Below are 18,601 nucleotides of genomic sequence, written 5' to 3'. Positions count from 1 at the left end.
GACTGATTCAAACAAATAGATCTGAGAGAGATCTAATTGTTTTACAAAAAGTGAATCTGACATTTGAACTAGCATGCATGATAACCACTATAAACTCTTTGCTCTGTGATTTAAACTGAATTTAGTCGGAATAACCATAATATTTTGATATCACATATTTTTTCTGTTTAAGCATAAATATTTTTTAATTTGTTTTAAATCATTGTAGCTCAACTGGTAGAGCATGGCACTAGCAATGTCAAGATCATGGGTTCAGGGGCGGGGCCAGAAGGGTGGCATGGGGTGGCAGCTGCCACCCTAAAAATGAGCTTTTCCACCCCACTTGCCACACCAACTCGGCCCCCGCTCGCGTCCTGGAGACGATGCGCAATGGCTTAACCCGTCTGTGTTGCACATGGTCCATAACAATGTACCACCCGTGTCTGGGAGGAACAGCGTTCCGCCTCAGTAGACAAATCCCAACCCCCTTACTAGATGCCACCCCTTACTCGACTCTTGCCACCCCTTTGCCACCCCTGGAATAAAATCCTGGACACGCCCCTGCATAGGTTCGATTGCCAAGGAATCATTAAAAGGCCAATTTATATATTAAGGTCTACATAGTCTGCAAAGATTCAGATCTGTTTATTTCAGGATACTTTAGATTATCATGAGAAATGTATGACAAATTACAGGGCAGTAAATAATTTCTAATACATTGTCATTCTGCTTTTGACTCGGATTTTCCCATTGCATTTACACGCCTGTGATCAGCAGATGTGCTCAGCATGCTGTGATTCCAGCGCTTCATTTCAAGTAGGTATAGCTGCAGGCCGGAGACCTCCAAATGGGGGCGGGATCTCCAAAATAGGGCGGAGTTACTTAAAATGGGCGTGATTAGTCCAAAGGGGGCGGGGTTACCCCAAAATGGGGTTGCGCCAACTCCAAAAGGGTTAAGGTTAGGGAAAGGGTCAGGTTAGGGGCTCCCTATATCCTTAAAGGCGCTTTGGAGCAATGCCTGTAGATGTACCCTTCTTCATTTGGGGTTTTATACACAGGCGTATATCTAGCTGCTTGGTGACGTCATCAGTGAGCGCACGCTGGGGTCCTTTAGCTCACTGTACGCCTGTCACGCCGAAGATTCTAGGCTCTATAGGTCAAACTACAGCAGCAGAAATGATCCGATCATTAACTTTACTCAAACACTCTTTGAATCTCTCTCAACGGGCCAATGTCAGGCTGTTTTCTTCCAACAGAGGGATAAGAAACAGAATAGTACCAGCGACATTCAGTGGAGGTATATGTTTGAACGAGCATGATGAAATATTAAATCATAAAGGTGGTCGATTTGTGGGAAACTGTTGTAATTATATTAGGGAAGGCGTTTGGTATTTGACATGTGATTGTGTATCTCATTGCAAAGATGCATAATATGTGTACAGTAATATATTGTCTGTTACTCATTTGGAGATATCCAGTGTCAGGGTCAGAAATTAAGGGGGGCTCCGGACAAAAATGAATAGGAACAATTGATTTTGATGCATTATTATTTTTTGTGCAGGGTCAGATAAAAAAAAAAAAAAAAAAAAAAACTCAATACACACACATACAAAACACACTCTGACATCCATACCAACACACCCACACAATTTTATCTGCATCATTTATTCAGTTGTCCTGCAGTGCTCTATAATACAGCAAACAGAAAATAGGAAAAAAGCATGTATTTGCTCCATAGGCTAAACATGAGGAAAAATGGCGCCATCTGGTGGAAAATATGAAAAATTAAAATTTTGAAGCCAGGGCTCCGGAATGAAAGCATAATATCATAGAATTCATGATTTTATGCTTTAATGGCACTGGGATCAAATATTGCATTGTCCTGAAGGTCCTGAGTGTAACTATTTTGTGTACACAGTGTATTATAGATGTATTATAGGAAATGAGGTTGAAATATCAAAATTCCCCCCCAAAAATACGCACCTTTGGCAAAATTTATACCGTTGGCATTAACAGCCAAAATGATCGAAAAAACAAAAATTAAAAAGACAAAAATGTCCCGAAGGTCGCACAAGGGTTAATTTTAGGAGTAGGAGGCTGCATGTTCAGATTGAGTACTTATGTTTATGAACTGATTATATTTAAATGTTCAAATAAAATTTATACATGTTTAGATGAAAGTGCCCTCATAAAGAAATACCCCAGAAAATCAAATCCAGAGGGCAATTATTGCCCATTTATGAAAAGTTCATTTCTGACACTAGTATTCCAATACCTATCTATTTATGTAGGTCAATTTGCAAACAGTGGTATAAAAAGAATCGCAAAAATCACGCACTTATTTAATTAATTAATTTATTTATTGAGGTGGCAAGTCTGGCTCACAAAATAAAATATGACCAAATAAAACAAAACAAAAATAGTTTAATAGTACAGTTGTAGACTATTATGCAAGGGGATCTGGGTTTGAATCCCGATCTGAGTTAACACAGATGCGATGAGGTTTCTAATACGTACTATTTTTTTTCCTCTTTTAGAGAGTTGTGGAAATGTTATAAAAGTTTACTCTGCTGACGTTTACTTCAGCATTCCAAACCCGGATTTGTGAAAAGGTTCAGTTCCATCTGATCTTGACAGCCAGTGATGATACGCATTTTTGTTAAATGGAAAATAGCAGCTTTGAGAAACAGTCTTGAGTGACATGAGGGTTGGTAGATGATGACAGAATTGTCACTCAAAGCAAGCAACTGATCTGCAGAAAGTGCGACTCGATGGGACTTAACAAATTTAGACCTGTGAATGTGTGATTTCTACCAAAGGGTTTTAGACAAACATATTTTACCTTTAACATTTTATATATAAAGTTGCATTAAAGAAAAAAAAACCACTTGACTCAAAAATCTGAAGGGGCACTTGTTCATGAATTTGATTGTCTGTTTCTTTGACAGTTGATACTAATGGCAGGCATCAGTTGTATCACTCCAGACCCACCGGAGTCTGGAGCTCGACTTTTACTGGTGCCAGTGTGGCTCATCGCGGTTACAGTACCCAACAGGCGGAGACTGTAGAGGAGGAGACCCTCCACAGCATCATCAGTGACACCGAGAACGTTCAAGGTTCGAAAACATTCAACAACATCAAATGCAGCATCTGCTAAAGTATGTGCATTTTAAGGGCGTTGAAACTCTTGTTTCTTTCCTTGAATAAGGATCCTTCTCCAAACACGAGTTCCAAGCGGAGACGAAGAAACTGCTTGATATTGTGGCCAGATCGCTGTACTCTGAGAAAGAGGTGAGGAGTTGAACAGGAATAAATGGATGCGTTCAACACCATTTGATCCTTGTTTTAATCAACGTTTAGTTTAATGTTCTTTTGTCAATGTTTTAATGAATTTTAAGTGGTATACGTTTGCTCTGTCAGGTGTTCATCAGGGAGCTCATCTCTAACGGCAGTGACGCTCTGGAGAAACTACGGCACAAGCTGATGACAGCAGGTGGAGAAACGGCACCGATGGAGATTCATCTTCGGACTGATGCAGCCAAAGGCACCTTCACCATTCAGGTATCCTGCACCAATATTCTCAACAAAATCATGGGTGTTTTGTTTAATTTAAATCAGAAGTTCAGGCTGTTGCTGCTGTAGAAACTTTATGCTTTTATCCTCATGTTTTTAGGATACAGGTGTTGGGATGAATAAAGAGGAGCTGGTTGCTAATCTGGGTACCATCGCTCGATCCGGCTCTAAGGTGTGTTTTCATATTTCAGCCATAACTGATTCAACCAGTGGGGTTTAAGCATTTGGACATTATTTTATTTGATATTTTTTCCACTTTTAGGCGTTTCTGGATGCTCTTCAGAATCAAGCAGAGGCCAGCAGCTCTATCATTGGTCAGTTTGGTGTGGGCTTCTACTCCGCCTTCATGGTGGCTGATAAAGTGGATGTTTATTCTCAGTCTGCTGAACCAGGAGCTCCTGGATACAAGTGGTCCTCAGACGGGTAAGCAGAGCAGTTTTAGGACCAAGTTTCAGATTGTTTTAAGAAAAAACAAAACAATCTATGTAGTTGAATATTGCTGTTCGATGCTGTGTGTTGTTATATTGGTAAAACATAATAAATCTTTCTGCTTCTCGTGTTCATTTATTTAATTACATTTTTACTGTGTTTTACTTGTTGGTGACGTCATCAGTGAGCGTTTTTTTCATTTAAAGCTCGGGTGGGCCAACGGCAGGCCTGCAAGAAAAAACAACCGTCATAATATTATCAACTACAGTCTTGACCAACACAAAATAGGTATCATCTGAAAGCTTAGAAGCTCTACTTTCCAATGCATGCAGGCATTATGACTAAAACTGAACAACTGCTTTGTAATTGGCAGACAAATCAGGAATTTTCCGTTTTGATAATTAAAAAATTAAAAATGTTGCACTGTACATATTATTGTAATCACTAAAAACATCAGACTCATCAAATAGCCATTTGTCATATGTTGTTGGAAAGCTCTCAAGGAGTAGAATACAACCAGCCTATTTGTTTTACTCACAAAAATATAGCAAGTAATAGCTGAGTATATGATTTTTACAATTATGTTAGTGTTGCTTATATGCCACGTTTTCACTTACAACTTCACGAAAAATGAACGTAACATAAAATATCACATACCATTACTTAGAAGAGGTGATTATCTTTCAAACGATCCCACACACAAGGTAATCGGATGCAGAGATCATTAGATAATCCACATGAAGCACAGTGTTACATATGGCCACCAGGAGATGGCGCCAAGTACATATGACAGATTCAATGATGACTCAGATGACACAGAATGAAACTCATTTTGTGAAATCTCATTACTAAAATCATGTCTGCATGCTGTACAAACCTTTAGTCATTGTTGTGTTTGCATGTTTATGTTTTATTTGCTTTAAGAGGCTTTTGGACACATGGAGATATTTTTGGACACTATGATAAATTATTTTTGTAATGCTATAACTTTTGATTGCTTTATCGTATCAACACAAAAGTTTTCTCAGGTACAGTTGACATAATTGGGAATAAAAGAGCAGTTTTTCAGAGCCACCTTATTAACACCCAGATATATATAATGAAAAATAAGAATGAAAGTACATTTTTGGCTCAATTTGTTTGTGATTTTTCAGCAGTTTCTTAGACTGTGAGTCTCAGAATGTCTTGTAATCTATATCATTAAAAAATGTGAAGCATTTTCTTTACAGTGATACCAAACACTTGACCTTCCTTTCCTTTTGTGTGTGTATTTTTGGTCGAGTTTTAAGCCTTTAATTTTTGGTATGCCACTGAAACAGGAAATCTTTAAAAACACTTTCAGAGCTTAAAGGGTTAAAGCATGTTTTTTTATTAAATAAACAAAAGGAAATGAATAATATAATTTTTATTAGTTTGACCAAAATTTAGAATCTCTTTGGCTTATTATGGTTACTTTTGATTTAAAAATAATATATTATTTAAGAAAAAAACATAAGCTATGTAGTTAAATATTGCAGTTTATTCCTATGTGTAGTTAGTAAACATACTGTAGAAAACATGCTTTTTTATAAATATTGATTTGTTCACAATTTATTTATTCATAAATAAATGTATTTAAAAATAAAGTACTTAAATATACTCCGCGTAAAAAATAGTTAAATAGTTAAATAATGTATTTCATTAAATGAACACAAGAAACATGATATTTATTAAGTTTGACCAACATTTATTTTTTTATTTTTTTTTTGAAAACAAGCTATATAGTTCAGTATTTCTGTTTAATACTTTGTATAGATAATAAACATGCTTTCTTTATAAAAAATTTTTTTTTGATAATTCATTTATTCATAAATAAATGTATTAAAAATGTTTTTTATTTTAAATACATTTCTTAAATTTATTTGTTTAGAGTAAAAAGTTTGTTAAATCATGTTCTCCAGTTTTTCATTAAACGAACAAAAGAAACCGAATTATACTTATTAAGTTTGACCGAAATATTTTATTTCTTTAGCCTATTCTGGTTACCCTGACTTAAATTATCGACATATATTTACTTCCTATATTGCCCAGCTGTAAATATGATATATCTTATAATAAATCAAATTTTTATGTTTGACTCATTGAGTTTTGCGTCTGTGTAGTTCTGGATTGTTTGAGATCGCAGAAGCTTCAGGAGTTCGTCAGGGAACCAAGATCGTGCTCCACCTCAAGGACGACTGCAAAGAGTTTTCCTCCGAAGACCGCGTCAAAGGTACACAACACTTCAAAGCACCTACACTCACGTCAACCATGTGGTTTACAATGAAAAGGAAAAAAATAAAGTGACTCTGATCTGTTTTCTTCAGAGGTTGTGACTAAATACAGCAACTTTGTCAGTTTTCCCATTTTTCTGAACGGACGAAGACTAAACACCCTACAGGTATGTAAAGTCTACTGAAATGTAACCTCTCTGGAGCTCTGATCATCAGTCCTGACCTCTTTCTCTCTCTGCAGGCTCTGTGGATGATGGAGCCGAAAGACATCAGCGAGTGGCAGCACGAGGAGTTTTATCGTTACGTGGCTCAAGCTCATGATAAACCGCGCTACACGCTGCACTACCGCGCAGACGCTCCGCTCAATATCCGCAGCATCTTCTATGTGCCAGAGATGGTGAGAAAACAGACACAATGAAATCCGTATGTTTACAATAGTGAAAAAGAACTCTAAAAGAGTGATTTCTCATTGATCAGTGTTTTTATGGTTATTTCCGAACAGTCTTTCATTTTAATATGTGTGTGTGACAACAGAAGCCCTCTATGTTTGACGTGAGTCGTGAGATGGGATCCAGTGTTGCTCTGTACAGCAGGAAGGTTCTGATCCAAACCAAGTCCACAGACATCCTGCCCAAGTGGCTGCGCTTCCTGAGAGGTCAGCTGACCATCTGTGTCTTTCTTCATGACGACAACCTTCATCTTTGTGGCTGTGATGAAATGAAAGCCTATTAGCTGTTAAAAACAACAACAAGCCACGTGTTTGTGTTTACAGGTGTTGTGGACAGTGAAGATATTCCTTTAAACCTCAGCAGAGAACTGCTGCAGGAAAGTGCCCTGATCAGGTACAAACACGGCCTAAAATATCACATTTTGCCTTTAATGTCATGTTTGAAGTGAAGAGTAGTAAGTTTTCTTTCTCTCAGGAAACTGAGGGATGTCTTACAGCAGCGTGTCATTCGGTTCTTGCTGGACCAGAGTAAGAAAGATCCAGAAAAATACGCTCGCTTCTTTGACGACTACGGGCTGTTTATGCGCGAGGGCATCGTGACCACCGCGGAGCAGAGTGTCAAGGTGCAGTCTTAGCTCGAATTGCCATAAAATGTCGTTTTGGGTTTCAGCGGTTTTCATGCAAAAATCTTGACTCAAAATATGAATGAAGACCGTTACTTTGCACCACTAATGCAACATCTCATCAAATATATTTGTGGGGTACAGGTGTGCAGATTTTAAGGATTTAATTTGGAGTCATTGTGTTCTGTTTCAATTTTGCATTGTTCATAGGGGCCTGGGTAGCTCAGCGAGTATTGATGCTGACTATCACCCCTGGAGTTGCGAGTTCTAATCCAGGGTGTGCTGAGTGACTCCAGCCAGGTCTCCTAAGTAACCAAATTGGCCCGTTGCTAGGGAGGGTAGAGTGACATGGGGTAACCTCCTCGTGGTCGTGATCAGTGGTTCTCGCTCTCAATGGGGCGTGTGGTAATTTGTGCGTGGATCACGGAGAGTAGCATGAGCCTCCACATGCTGTGAGTCTCCGCGGTATCATGCACAGTGAGTCACGTGATAAGATGCGCGGATTGACGGTCTCAGAAGCGGAGGCAACTGAGACTTGTCCTCCGCCACCCGGATTGAGGTGAGTAACCGTGCCACCACGAGGACCTACTAAGTAGTGGGAATTGGGCATTCCATATTGGGAGAAAAGGGGATAAAAAAAAAAAAATTTTTTTTTTTTTTTTTGCATTGTTCACAACTGACATGCATAGTTACAGTTTTATTTTATAGTCATTTTAAGCAATATTTAATACATTTTTGGAGCATATATGTTAACCCTCCTTTTGGTCTTCAAACATTTTTGACCTGTATTGAAAACCATTAAAAATGCATACATTCTTGATTACTGTACAACAGCACTAAAGACCCCTTTCACGAAAATAATTTTATTGTGGTCCCAAAGTGTATAAAAATAGGGCAAAAAATGCTATAATTAATTTAAGAATTTAAGTTTAAAACTTGATGAACATTGTCCAAGGATGTCTCAGTTTACGTTTATTTTAATCACTTTTGGCATTCTATAATATCTTAACTATATTACAATAATTTCTGATTTATTTTGCTTTTATAAAATCAACAGTGTAAATTTTAGAGATACAAGTGTAGTACATGTCTATTTCACAAATGAATTTCTATTGCCTTTTCCAGCAGTCAAAATGGGCCCATTTTGCAACAAATCCATTCATTCCCACTAATGTCGAACAATTTGTTGCAGTGTTACAGAAGTTTAGGAAGGTGCCGTAATGTTCTTTCTGCCATCTAATGTTTTGGGAGAAAATTATATGTAATGGGTCTTTTACCATTGAGGGGGGCTTTAGCCCCATTGTACCCCATCATATAAAATCATCTCAGTAAACTTATTTTCTAACATATTACCTGTTCAAAACTGTAAAAAATACTCTCTCTGTGTTTGTGTGTTTGGACATGTGCATTTGTGCACAAACCCCATTGGAGAGGAAAATATGCAGTTTATGGGAAAGATGCAGTACCCAGTGGAGCAAATGGGGGCGCTGTAGAACAGTATGAGGCCCGGGGCTAAATCTGAGATCATTTGAAATATTTTTAGGTCAAATTTGATTTATAAATGATTTAAAGCTGTATAACATCCAGAAGGTCCAAAGGTAAAAGGTCACAACTGGTATTTTCCATATGGGTCAAAATTGACCGGTTCAGACAATGGAAAGAACAATTTGTTTTAAATAGTTTTTCTCTTAAACAGTTTCTTTTTATATTGTATGTTTTAATGGTCTTGACAAAGTCTCAAAGTTTGGTTCCAGTTCCAAAAACTATGCTGTATTTATAATGTATTCTTTACCTGACCCTGGTTAAAAATGACCCTAAGACAAGTGGAGGGTTAAGTCACACAAATTGAAGGAAGTTAGTGTATTAAATTAAAATATAACATTAATATAATCAATTAAAGTTTGCATGTTGGTTTTCAGCTCAGTTTGTCCAGAAGTTTCACGGCCAAGAATTTTCATTTTCCCTTTTGATTGTTTTTAACTGGCTGCATTATGATGTCACAGGAGGACATTGCCAAGCTGTTGCGTTTCGAGTCGTCAGCACTTCCTGTGGGTCAGCAGACCAGTCTGATGGAATACACCTCTCGTATGAAGGCGGGAACCAGGAACATTTACTATCTGTGTGCACCGAACCGCCACCTGGCCGAACACTCACCGTACTTTGAGGCCATGAAACAGAAAGATATGGAGGTGAGACTAGACCAAATGTGTCCACAAACTATAACTGAACAAACAAAAACAATTTAATTTATTTTGACCAGATGTGTTCTTAAAAGTACTGGTCAACCAAGAAATTCAGGATACAGTGCACATTGCAATTATTGATGTTTCATTCGTGAACGAATCTGTCTTTTTGAACGAATCTTTTAAGTGAAGGAATCGTTCTTGTTCACCTCCATGCACTGACTCCTATTTCTTGTTCACTGACGTCTCTCCCTTTCGAAGCCAATGAGCTCTACTGCTTTTCATGCCTGTAAAGACTGACTATAGCATAAGCTAATAGCATTCAAGCACGGGTCTGAACGAGATGAGACATCTCTGTCATGAATGAACTGAATGTATTGGTAAACTTGTTTGCGAACGAAATGAATGAAAGTAATCTCATTCATGAATGAGGATCTGCTGACCGGCTGAAAGAGAGGAGCTGCATGTCGTTCGTTCAGTTCGTCAATCCTGTTTAACAAGAAATGGGTCCGGAAGAATTATGAATAAAAGTGAGTGATGACCACACATTACAATGACATATGGACGTTAATGAAACTCAATAATTTTTTAGGTTAGTATTGTTGTCTTGATAAATACTCATGCTCAGCAGTTCACAGTATGATATGATTCGTTGTCATTTGTGGGGAAATGCTTATGATGCTTAAACACTCTGCAGTGCTGAAGTCTCTTAGTATGTTTGGTGACACGCAAAATTTAATAAAAAATAAGAGTTGTTCCGGTTGGGAATGACTCTGTGCTTTTGGTGGTATGTAAATGTAAATACTCGTTCAGAACGTAAAAGATGGTAATTTTGTGCCATCTACTGACTCCGGGTTGTAATTTGCAGAAATGGTCAATGAACGAATCTGAACGGATTCAAAAGACTCAAATCACCACCACTAATTGCAGTACATGCTGTATGTCAAGATTTAATACATTATGATGCATTATACATATTATGATATAATCTTGATGGAAACCTCGTCAAACGCATGATAGTGAGTTTCAGTTTCAATTAACACTTTTACAGGCACACAAAAATACTGATAATTACAGAAAATGAAGCTATTAAAAACAATGCAAAAAAACATGCAATTTGAAATCATCGTGGTATTCTCTGCTTTTAACGTCAAAACGTAAACAGGCATGCTGCAGTACTTGCGCACATTGCATAAGATCGAAAAAATGCTGGTAAAGGTGTTTAAATGCAACACAAACTTGGAGTAATGAGGAACAAAATGTATGTGTGTCGGATTTTCTTAAACTGTTTAGGACATGAACGCGATCAAATAAAGCTGTTTAAGCCGTTTATCTGACCATGTCATAGGATTATTAAGCATAATCGGTGTAACATCGTGTATGTGAACAAGCTCAATCTCTCTTACACCGTTCGCTGCACTTTTGTCATGTACAGTGCCTCATTGAACGGTTTGGCAAACTTTTTCTTCATTAACTGAACTGTAAGAAATTATATGAATGCACTGGTCTGCAGATATAATGATGAGATCAGTATTTAACACAATTTAATGGTGGCAAATAATGGTAAGACATTGTTTTGTTTTTTTGCATTTTTAATATTTAGTCAAAAATTCAATAAAATACTGTATATTTCAAAACAAAGTGTGCATTATTCATTGACAAGGCTGTCTGTAGGTGCTGAAACTGACACAGTGGGCACTAACACTTCTGTTAAACGGCCAAATATCAGATGATTTTATGCACTGCTGCTCTTGTTTTTTACCTTCTGTCTGTATTTGCAGGTTCTGTTTTGCTTCGAGCAGTTCGATGAACTCACACTGCTTCACCTCAGAGAGTTCGACAGGAAGAAACTCATTTCAGCCGAGACTGACATCGTTGTAGATCATTACAAAGAGGAGAAATTCCAAGACGCAAAACCAGGTGACAAAGCGCCTTAGTTGCATAAATATAGTTAAAATGCAACTATTATCTAGGAAGATTGTTATTTGAAATAAGTAGCAGGGCCTTTACATGGAAGTCGAGGTTGTTAATTCTTCACCCACATTTTACTTTATAGTTTTGAAGGAATTTTAGACAAAAATGAAAATACTCGATCCAAATTCATGTGATTTTATGGGTTCCTGTGGAATGCTTCAAGCCATTCAACAGCTTTGTGTGACAAGCAGACCGAAATTTAAAAGAATATTTCGGGTTCAGTACAAGTTAAGCTCAATCGAGAACATTTGTGGCATAGTATTGATTACTACAAAAATTTATAATAATAAAAAAAAAAGCAAATATCTGGGTTACAGTGAGGCACTTACAATGGAAGTGAATGGAGCCAATTTTTAAATTTTAATATACTCACCGTTTTAAAAGTATAGACACAAGACATAAACAATGTGTGTATTAACATGATTTTAGTGTGATAAATTCACTTACTAACCTTTTCTGTGCAAAGTTATGTTACATTTTACAACTTCATTGCCATGACAACAAGGGATGCACCAGTGTATCGCTACTGATATTTATCGGTCAATTATTGACCAGATTAAAACCATCAGCAAATCTGTTTTTAGTCTGAAAATGCTGATATGTAAAACCGATTCATTTATAATTAATTATCATCACACTTTGTAAAAACTCTGTGAATTCAAATGCACAATCCAGAAATAATAATAGCCACAGAATGTAGAAGGTTTGGCACTCCAAAGAACATGTAATATTTTTGTAATTAACATTTTTTAATAAATCATACAATAACAAAAATATGCAAAATATTATATATATATATATATATATATATATATATATATATATATATATATATATATATGAGAGAAAACATTTAAACCCCACAACCCCACCTCCCCAACCCCACCCCCCCCAAAAAACAACCCTGTGGTCAAACATAGGCAAATATATATAAAAAGAACAAACAAACAGACACACACACACACACACACACACACACATATATATATATATATATATATATATATATATATATATATACACACATGTACACACACATACATTCATACACATAATAATCATACTCACATAAAACTATATTACACTACTCTCTCTCCACGCCCCACCCGAGAGCCCTCCAAAAATTCCAAATACCTGCCCCATTTCCGGATAAACATAACCAAGTCACCCCATCTTCCCGATGACACCTCCTCATAAGCCGCCACCCTCCCCATCTCCGTGCACCACTCCGGATATGGGTGCGCACCAGCTGACCTCCAACCCCTCAAAATAACCTGCCTGGCGATCATCACACAGGTCAGAACCCAATTCACTATCCCCCACATCAATGACCGCCCCATCACCCAGAACACAAAGTCTGGGGTAAAACGAAACCCGAGTGCCCACCACATCAGACACAAAATTCTGAACCTTCAACCAGAATTTCTGGATCTCGACACACCACCAAAAAACATGGGTTGTGTCTCCATCCTCCGATTGGCATCGCCAGCAGGTGGGTGTGTCTTTAAGACCAAGCCTATACAGTCTAGAGGGGGTCCAGTAGAATCTATGCAAAATGTTGAATTGCATAAGACGCACCCTTGCATCTCCAGATGCAGACTTAACGTTTTTAAGAATCCTAGCCCACTCTCCCTCCTCCAATACCAAGTTGAAATCTTTCTCCCATAATCTCTTGAGAGAAGTTGAAGCTCCGTCCCCCAGACTCTGAATTAGCAGGGAGTAATACACTGATGCTCATGACCTTTTCCAAAAGCCGCAATCACCTCTCCCAAAGCATCTGCCGGTTTAGGGGGGTGTGTGCTACTCCCAAAAACAGTACAAAGCAAGTGGCGCAGTTGTAAATACCTATAAAACTGAGATCTGGGGATCCCAAAATGTTGAACCAGATTTTCAAAAGATCTCAACACTCCATTCTCATATAGGACACTGAGTGTAGCAACCCCCCTCACAATCCACTCTGGCCAGCAGAAAGGGGACTTACCGATACATAATTTTGGGTTCTGCCATATGCTCGAGGCAACATTTAAATGAATGTCCGATTTAAACATTCTGGACACTTTTGTCCATACTGAATGTACATGCGAAATAACGGGGTGTAACATAACTTCTCCGATTAGTTTGATAGAAAGGCTTTGTAATGGCAAAATAGGGGCAAGAACTGCCTGTTCAGTAACAAACCAGGGAGGGGCTCTCTCAGGTGGAAGTGACCAAGGAGCCAAATGTCTGAGACTGAACGCATAGTAATAAAACAAAATCTTGGGTAGGCCTAGCCCATTGTCTATCGGCCTATGTATCTTATTAAAATCCAATCTGGGATGTTTACCATTCCAAATGAAGGACTTCGCTATGCTATCAAATTGCTTAAAATAAGAGAGGGGGACATCTACAGGGAGAGACTGTAGCAGGTAGTTACATTTTGTAATACAATTCATTTTAATAACATTAACCTTCCCAATCATCAATAAATGTAATGAAGCCCACCTGCCCACATCGCTCGAAAACCTTTTTATTAAGGGGTCAAAATTAACACTAACTAAATCACACAAATGTGCTGGGAATAAAATGCCCAAATACTTAATGCCCTGTTTGGGCCATTGAAAGGTGCCCAGCTGGACAGCCGTTACTGGACAGTACGCTGTCAGTGCCAAATCTTTGGATTTAGACCAATTGACTTTGTATCCTGAGAACTTAGAAAAATAATTAATAATTCTGTGGAGGCAAGGCATAGATCTAGTGGGGTCAGAGACGAATAATAAAATATAATCTGTGTAAAGCAAAAGCTTATGCACCATACGTCCGCCACAACCCCTGGAAAATCATCCTCCTTTCTTATTGCGCGGCGTCTAATGGTTCCAGGGCAAGACCGAACAATAATGGGGAAAGAGGGCAACCCTGCCGAGTGCCCCTATCCAGAGTAAAATAATCAGAAATTAATCCATTTGTTTGTACTGCTGCTACAGGGTGTCTATAAAGTAACTTAATCCATCCAATAAAAGTACTCCCAAACCCGTACATTTCCAAAATCTTAAAAAGATAATCCCATTCTACCATAACAAACGCCTTTTCAGCGTCAAGTGAGATGGCAGCGACCGGAGACTGATCATTTGCCATTGACCAAATGATATTGATGAAACGCCTAATGTTGTCAGAAGAGCCGTGAAAGAACATGTAATATAAAATTTTTATTCTTTCTCGTTCTCACATTAATGATAAATAACCGTCGTTACACACGTGACAGTTGTGAAAGCGGCACTTACCTATACATGATGAGGTAAACCATCCAAAACGCTTTGAAACCAGCAAACTTTGACTTCTGAGGCATTGTTATGGTATCCATTAATGCTGCGAGATTGATTGAGTTAAGATTGAAATGGCAAATATGGTCTTTTGCGATTACAAAATCTTGAAAGGCTGCATTTAAAAATAGACTGCAATCAGCGCTTCAGTTAGCGAACTATTCTGTATTTTTTCTCTCCAATTTGGAATGCCCAATTTCCAATGCGCTTTAAGTCCTCGTGGTGGCGTAGTAACTCGCCTCAATCCGGGTGGCGGCAGACGAATCTCAGTTGCCGCCGCGTTTGAGACCGTCAATCCGCGCATCTTATCACGTGGCTTGTAGAGCACGATACCACGGAGGCACAGCGCTACGTATCCACGCTCAACTCACCACGCGCCCTACCGAGAGCGAGAACCACATTATAGCAACCACGAGGAGGTTATCCCATGTGACTCTACCCTCCCTAGCAACCGGGCCAATTTGGTTGCTTAGGAGACCTGGCTGGAATCACTCAGGACGCCCTGGATTCAAACTCGCGACTCCAGGTGTGGTAGTCAGCGTCTTTACTCACTGAGCTACCCAGAAAAAACAGAACAAAGAAACAGAAAAAGCTGTAATATAGTAATGTCTTCGGGACATAATAGTGCAGTTTAAAAAAAATACATGATTGTAAATTGTGCCTTAAAATAAATAATAGAAAATAATGATATTTATAAAAATTGTCCCCCATTCCCTTTCATTGTAAGTGCCTCACTGTAACCTAAATTTTGATAATCAACATTATGCCACAAATGCTGTCGACTGAGCTTGTATTGAACTCTGAATATTTCGCTAATAAGTCGGTGTTCACTTATAATCTTGATCTCCCCTATTTTTGCAGGCAGAATTAAAAAATGCCTACTTTTATGATACTACTTTTGTGGGATTTTAGTCTTAACTCCAAGCTTTGTGTAGATATTCATCATGGTTGATGTAATTGTCTTGTGTAGCATCAGAGCGGTTGACTGAACAGCAGGCAGAAGATCTGCTGGCCTGGATGAAGAACTCACTCGGACAGAGAGTCGCCAACATCAAGGTAGACACGTTTACACAGAAAATCTCAACCTGTGAGAGACATTGCTGTTTGTTTATGTGTTACAGCACTCATTTAATGCATCCAGATTTAACTGTTACCTTTGCCACATCAGGTGACCCCACGTCTGGACACGCACCCGGCCATGATCACAGTGCTAGAGATGGGCGCCGCTCGACACATCCTGCGCACACAGCAGCTCGCCCGCAACTCAGAGGAGAGAGCACAATTACTGCAGCCCACACTGGAGATCAACGCCGGGTATGAAAGACAAATGAGCGTTCGCAGCCGTCTGTCAGTCAGACAGCAATCTGGTGGCGAATTAAGGCGGTACTCTGTATTACCGAAACTACTGAAAGACTGGCATCGTTGCAAGTTTTTCATTTTTGCATCAACCTGGTACTGAAGTACCGGTACTTTTGACATGCCTACTGCATAGTGAATGTCAAACAGTTTGAGATGAGAAACGAGTGAGCAAAAATGAGTGTATTCGGACACAGTTGTGTTAGAGATAGCATTGCGCACTTTGTACGACGTTACATAATCGTTGCGTCTTGAATGCCGAAAACACGACTTGAAATCTGATCTGACCGTTCAGACACGTTCCAAAAAAATCCAGAATTAATTTAAGGAATGTTCCGGGTTCAATACAAGTTGAGCTTGCAGCATTTGTGGCATAATGTTGATTACCACAAAAGCTTATTTGAAGAAAAACCTGGTTTCCAGTGATGCACTTACAATGGAAGTCAATGGGGCCAATCAGTAAACGTTAAACTACTCACTGTTTCAAAAGTATAGACACAAGACATAAACAATATGCATGTTAACATGATTTTAGTGTGATAAAATCATTACTAACCGCATCTGTGTAAAGATATAGTCAGTTTTACTCCTTCGTTGCCATGACGATGCAACGCCGTGAAATCCTGCAAAAATGACAGCTCAAATAATACACGAGTTTTAACAGAAAAATTGATGTAAGTGCTTTTATACAATTTTAAGCTTCACATGTCTGCCTTTTAAACCCTCTGAAAATTGGCCCCATTGACTTCTATTGTAAGTTCCTCGATATTTGCTTTTTTAAAGAAAAGGAGGGACGAGTCGAAATTAATTTTTTGTGGTAATCAATATTATGCCACAAATGCTGTCGACTGAGCTTAACTTGTAATGAACCCGGAATATTCCTTTAATTTCAAACTACATTTGGTTTGCATTGGGCTTGAAAACATTTCAAATTTCCTGTTTTTGCTGTTCAGAACTGACCACAAAAATTTGAAGCATGTTCTCACACTGTTATTTTAACACCAAACAATTGTTTTGCAGACATGACCTCATCAAGAAGCTTCACGCACTGAAGGACTCGAACCCTGAGCTCGCACAGATGCTGCTTGACCAGGTAAAGTGTCGGTTTACACACCAGTCGCTCTCTGGTCATAATTCACACTATTTCTACACTAAATGAATGGGAAAATCGTACAAGGCACTCAGTCTCTAATAGTGTAACGCATTTAGTTCATTTTTCAACTGCTCTTTTTTTTTTTTTTTTTGACGTGTCAGATTTACGATAACGCCATGATCACCGCTGGCCTCAATGAAGACCCTCGTCCGATGATCTCCCGTCTGAACCAGCTTCTTACTCAAGCGCTGGAGAAACACTGAACTCACTCTACTGGACTCTTGTTTTGCCATCATTAGACTGTGCTGTGTGTGGGGGGCGTTCACTCACCATTGCTGCAGACGCCACTGTCGATCTGTTTATATGAAGACTTGAGAGAATCTTTGTGCAGGTGTGACATGGTTGGAGACACACTTCACCGCTGATAAGAGACTATTGTTTGCTATTTCTTCATCTGTGGTCAACCTGTATGCGACACTGAACAAAGATTGGAGAGAAATTCAGCAGTTTGTGACACCTGAACCAGTGTTATGAAATGATTGGGGGAAAAAAACAAACTAAAGTACTTTTTCATAACTCCAAAACTAACTAAAATCAAATAAAAATGATCTGGAATTCATTTTAGTTTTAGTTTGTGATTATACTAGTGTGAATATGGGCAAAGTGGGACACTTTTGGAAATTGTACTTTCCTTGACACTTTGAATTATGATCCAAAGGATGTCTTCTACTTTAGTCAAAAGCAAAAATGAAGAAATATTCAATATTGGGAAGTAGAACCTTTGAAGACCCTCTTTTGACCAAATCCCTGATTATTTTCAAGCAGTTCTGGTAAAGTGGGACAGAAGGAAAATGATTCTCTAGAAAGTATAATAAAGTATTTGGAAGTCATTTTTATATTTTCTTATACACTTTTACTTTTTTGTAACCTTTTGTCTTTTTTTTACCATTGCTTTTCTCACCAGTGATCACGAAATGAGCTCTGCTGCACATCCGAAAGTAAAATCATCAATTGAAAACCTCAAAAACATAAAGGGATGGTTGAACAGTCTTTTTATCATTTACTCATCCTCATGCCACTCCAGATGTGTATGACTTTCTTCTGCTGAATGAAGAATTTTTCAGCTCTGTAGGTTCATACCATTAAAGCTCCAAAAAGCACATAAAGGCAGCATAAAAGTAATCCATAAGTGGTTTAATTAATGTCTTGTTTTGGGTGAGAACAGACCAAAATGTAACTCCTCGATTACGCTTACCGGTAGAGTTTGCAGAGTGCTAGGAATTATAATCAAGCTTGAAATCATGTTTGCCAAAGAGACTGCTGATGTCAAGATTTACTGTAAAAACGACTGAAGTATTGGTCTGTTTCTCACCCACACCTATCATGTTGCTTCTA

General features: G+C 38.4%; 1 protein-coding gene across 1 annotated transcript; it reads left to right on the top strand.

Moving 5' to 3' along the window:
- Nucleotides 1-1,093: 1,093 nt before the first annotated feature.
- On the top strand, nt 1,094-17,825 carry trap1 (TNF receptor-associated protein 1). Its single transcript, XM_051717081.1, has 18 exons — nt 1,094-1,276; nt 2,928-3,095; nt 3,188-3,270; nt 3,400-3,540; nt 3,653-3,724; nt 3,815-3,975; nt 6,123-6,232; nt 6,327-6,400; nt 6,475-6,630; nt 6,768-6,888; nt 7,006-7,075; nt 7,157-7,304; nt 9,308-9,493; nt 11,269-11,407; nt 15,728-15,813; nt 15,926-16,071; nt 17,134-17,206; nt 17,368-17,825. The coding sequence occupies exons 1-18, from the start codon at nt 1,156-1,158 to the stop codon at nt 17,467-17,469; spliced, it is 2,157 nt and encodes a 718-aa protein (XP_051573041.1). The 5' UTR covers nt 1,094-1,155; the 3' UTR covers nt 17,470-17,825.
- Nucleotides 17,826-18,601: the final 776 nt, after the last annotated feature.

Source organism: Myxocyprinus asiaticus, chromosome 14 (assembly GCF_019703515.2).
Source record: "Myxocyprinus asiaticus isolate MX2 ecotype Aquarium Trade chromosome 14, UBuf_Myxa_2, whole genome shotgun sequence".
Taxonomy (NCBI): Eukaryota; Metazoa; Chordata; class Actinopteri; order Cypriniformes; family Catostomidae; genus Myxocyprinus; species Myxocyprinus asiaticus.
The sequence above is the reverse complement of the archived record's forward strand: the minus strand, read 5'-3'. Positions and strand labels throughout refer to the sequence as shown.

Coding starts and splice junctions, on each gene's coding strand:
- trap1 (XM_051717081.1), top strand. CDS start 1,156: ATGATCCGATCATTAACTTTACTCAAACACTCTTTGAATCTCTCTCAA. Junction 3,976..6,122: donor TACAAGTGGTCCTCAGACGG/GTAAGCAGAGCA, acceptor GCGTCTGTGTAG/TTCTGGATTGTTTGAGATCG. Junction 6,401..6,474: donor GAAGACTAAACACCCTACAG/GTATGTAAAGTC, acceptor CTCTCTCTGCAG/GCTCTGTGGATGATGGAGCC.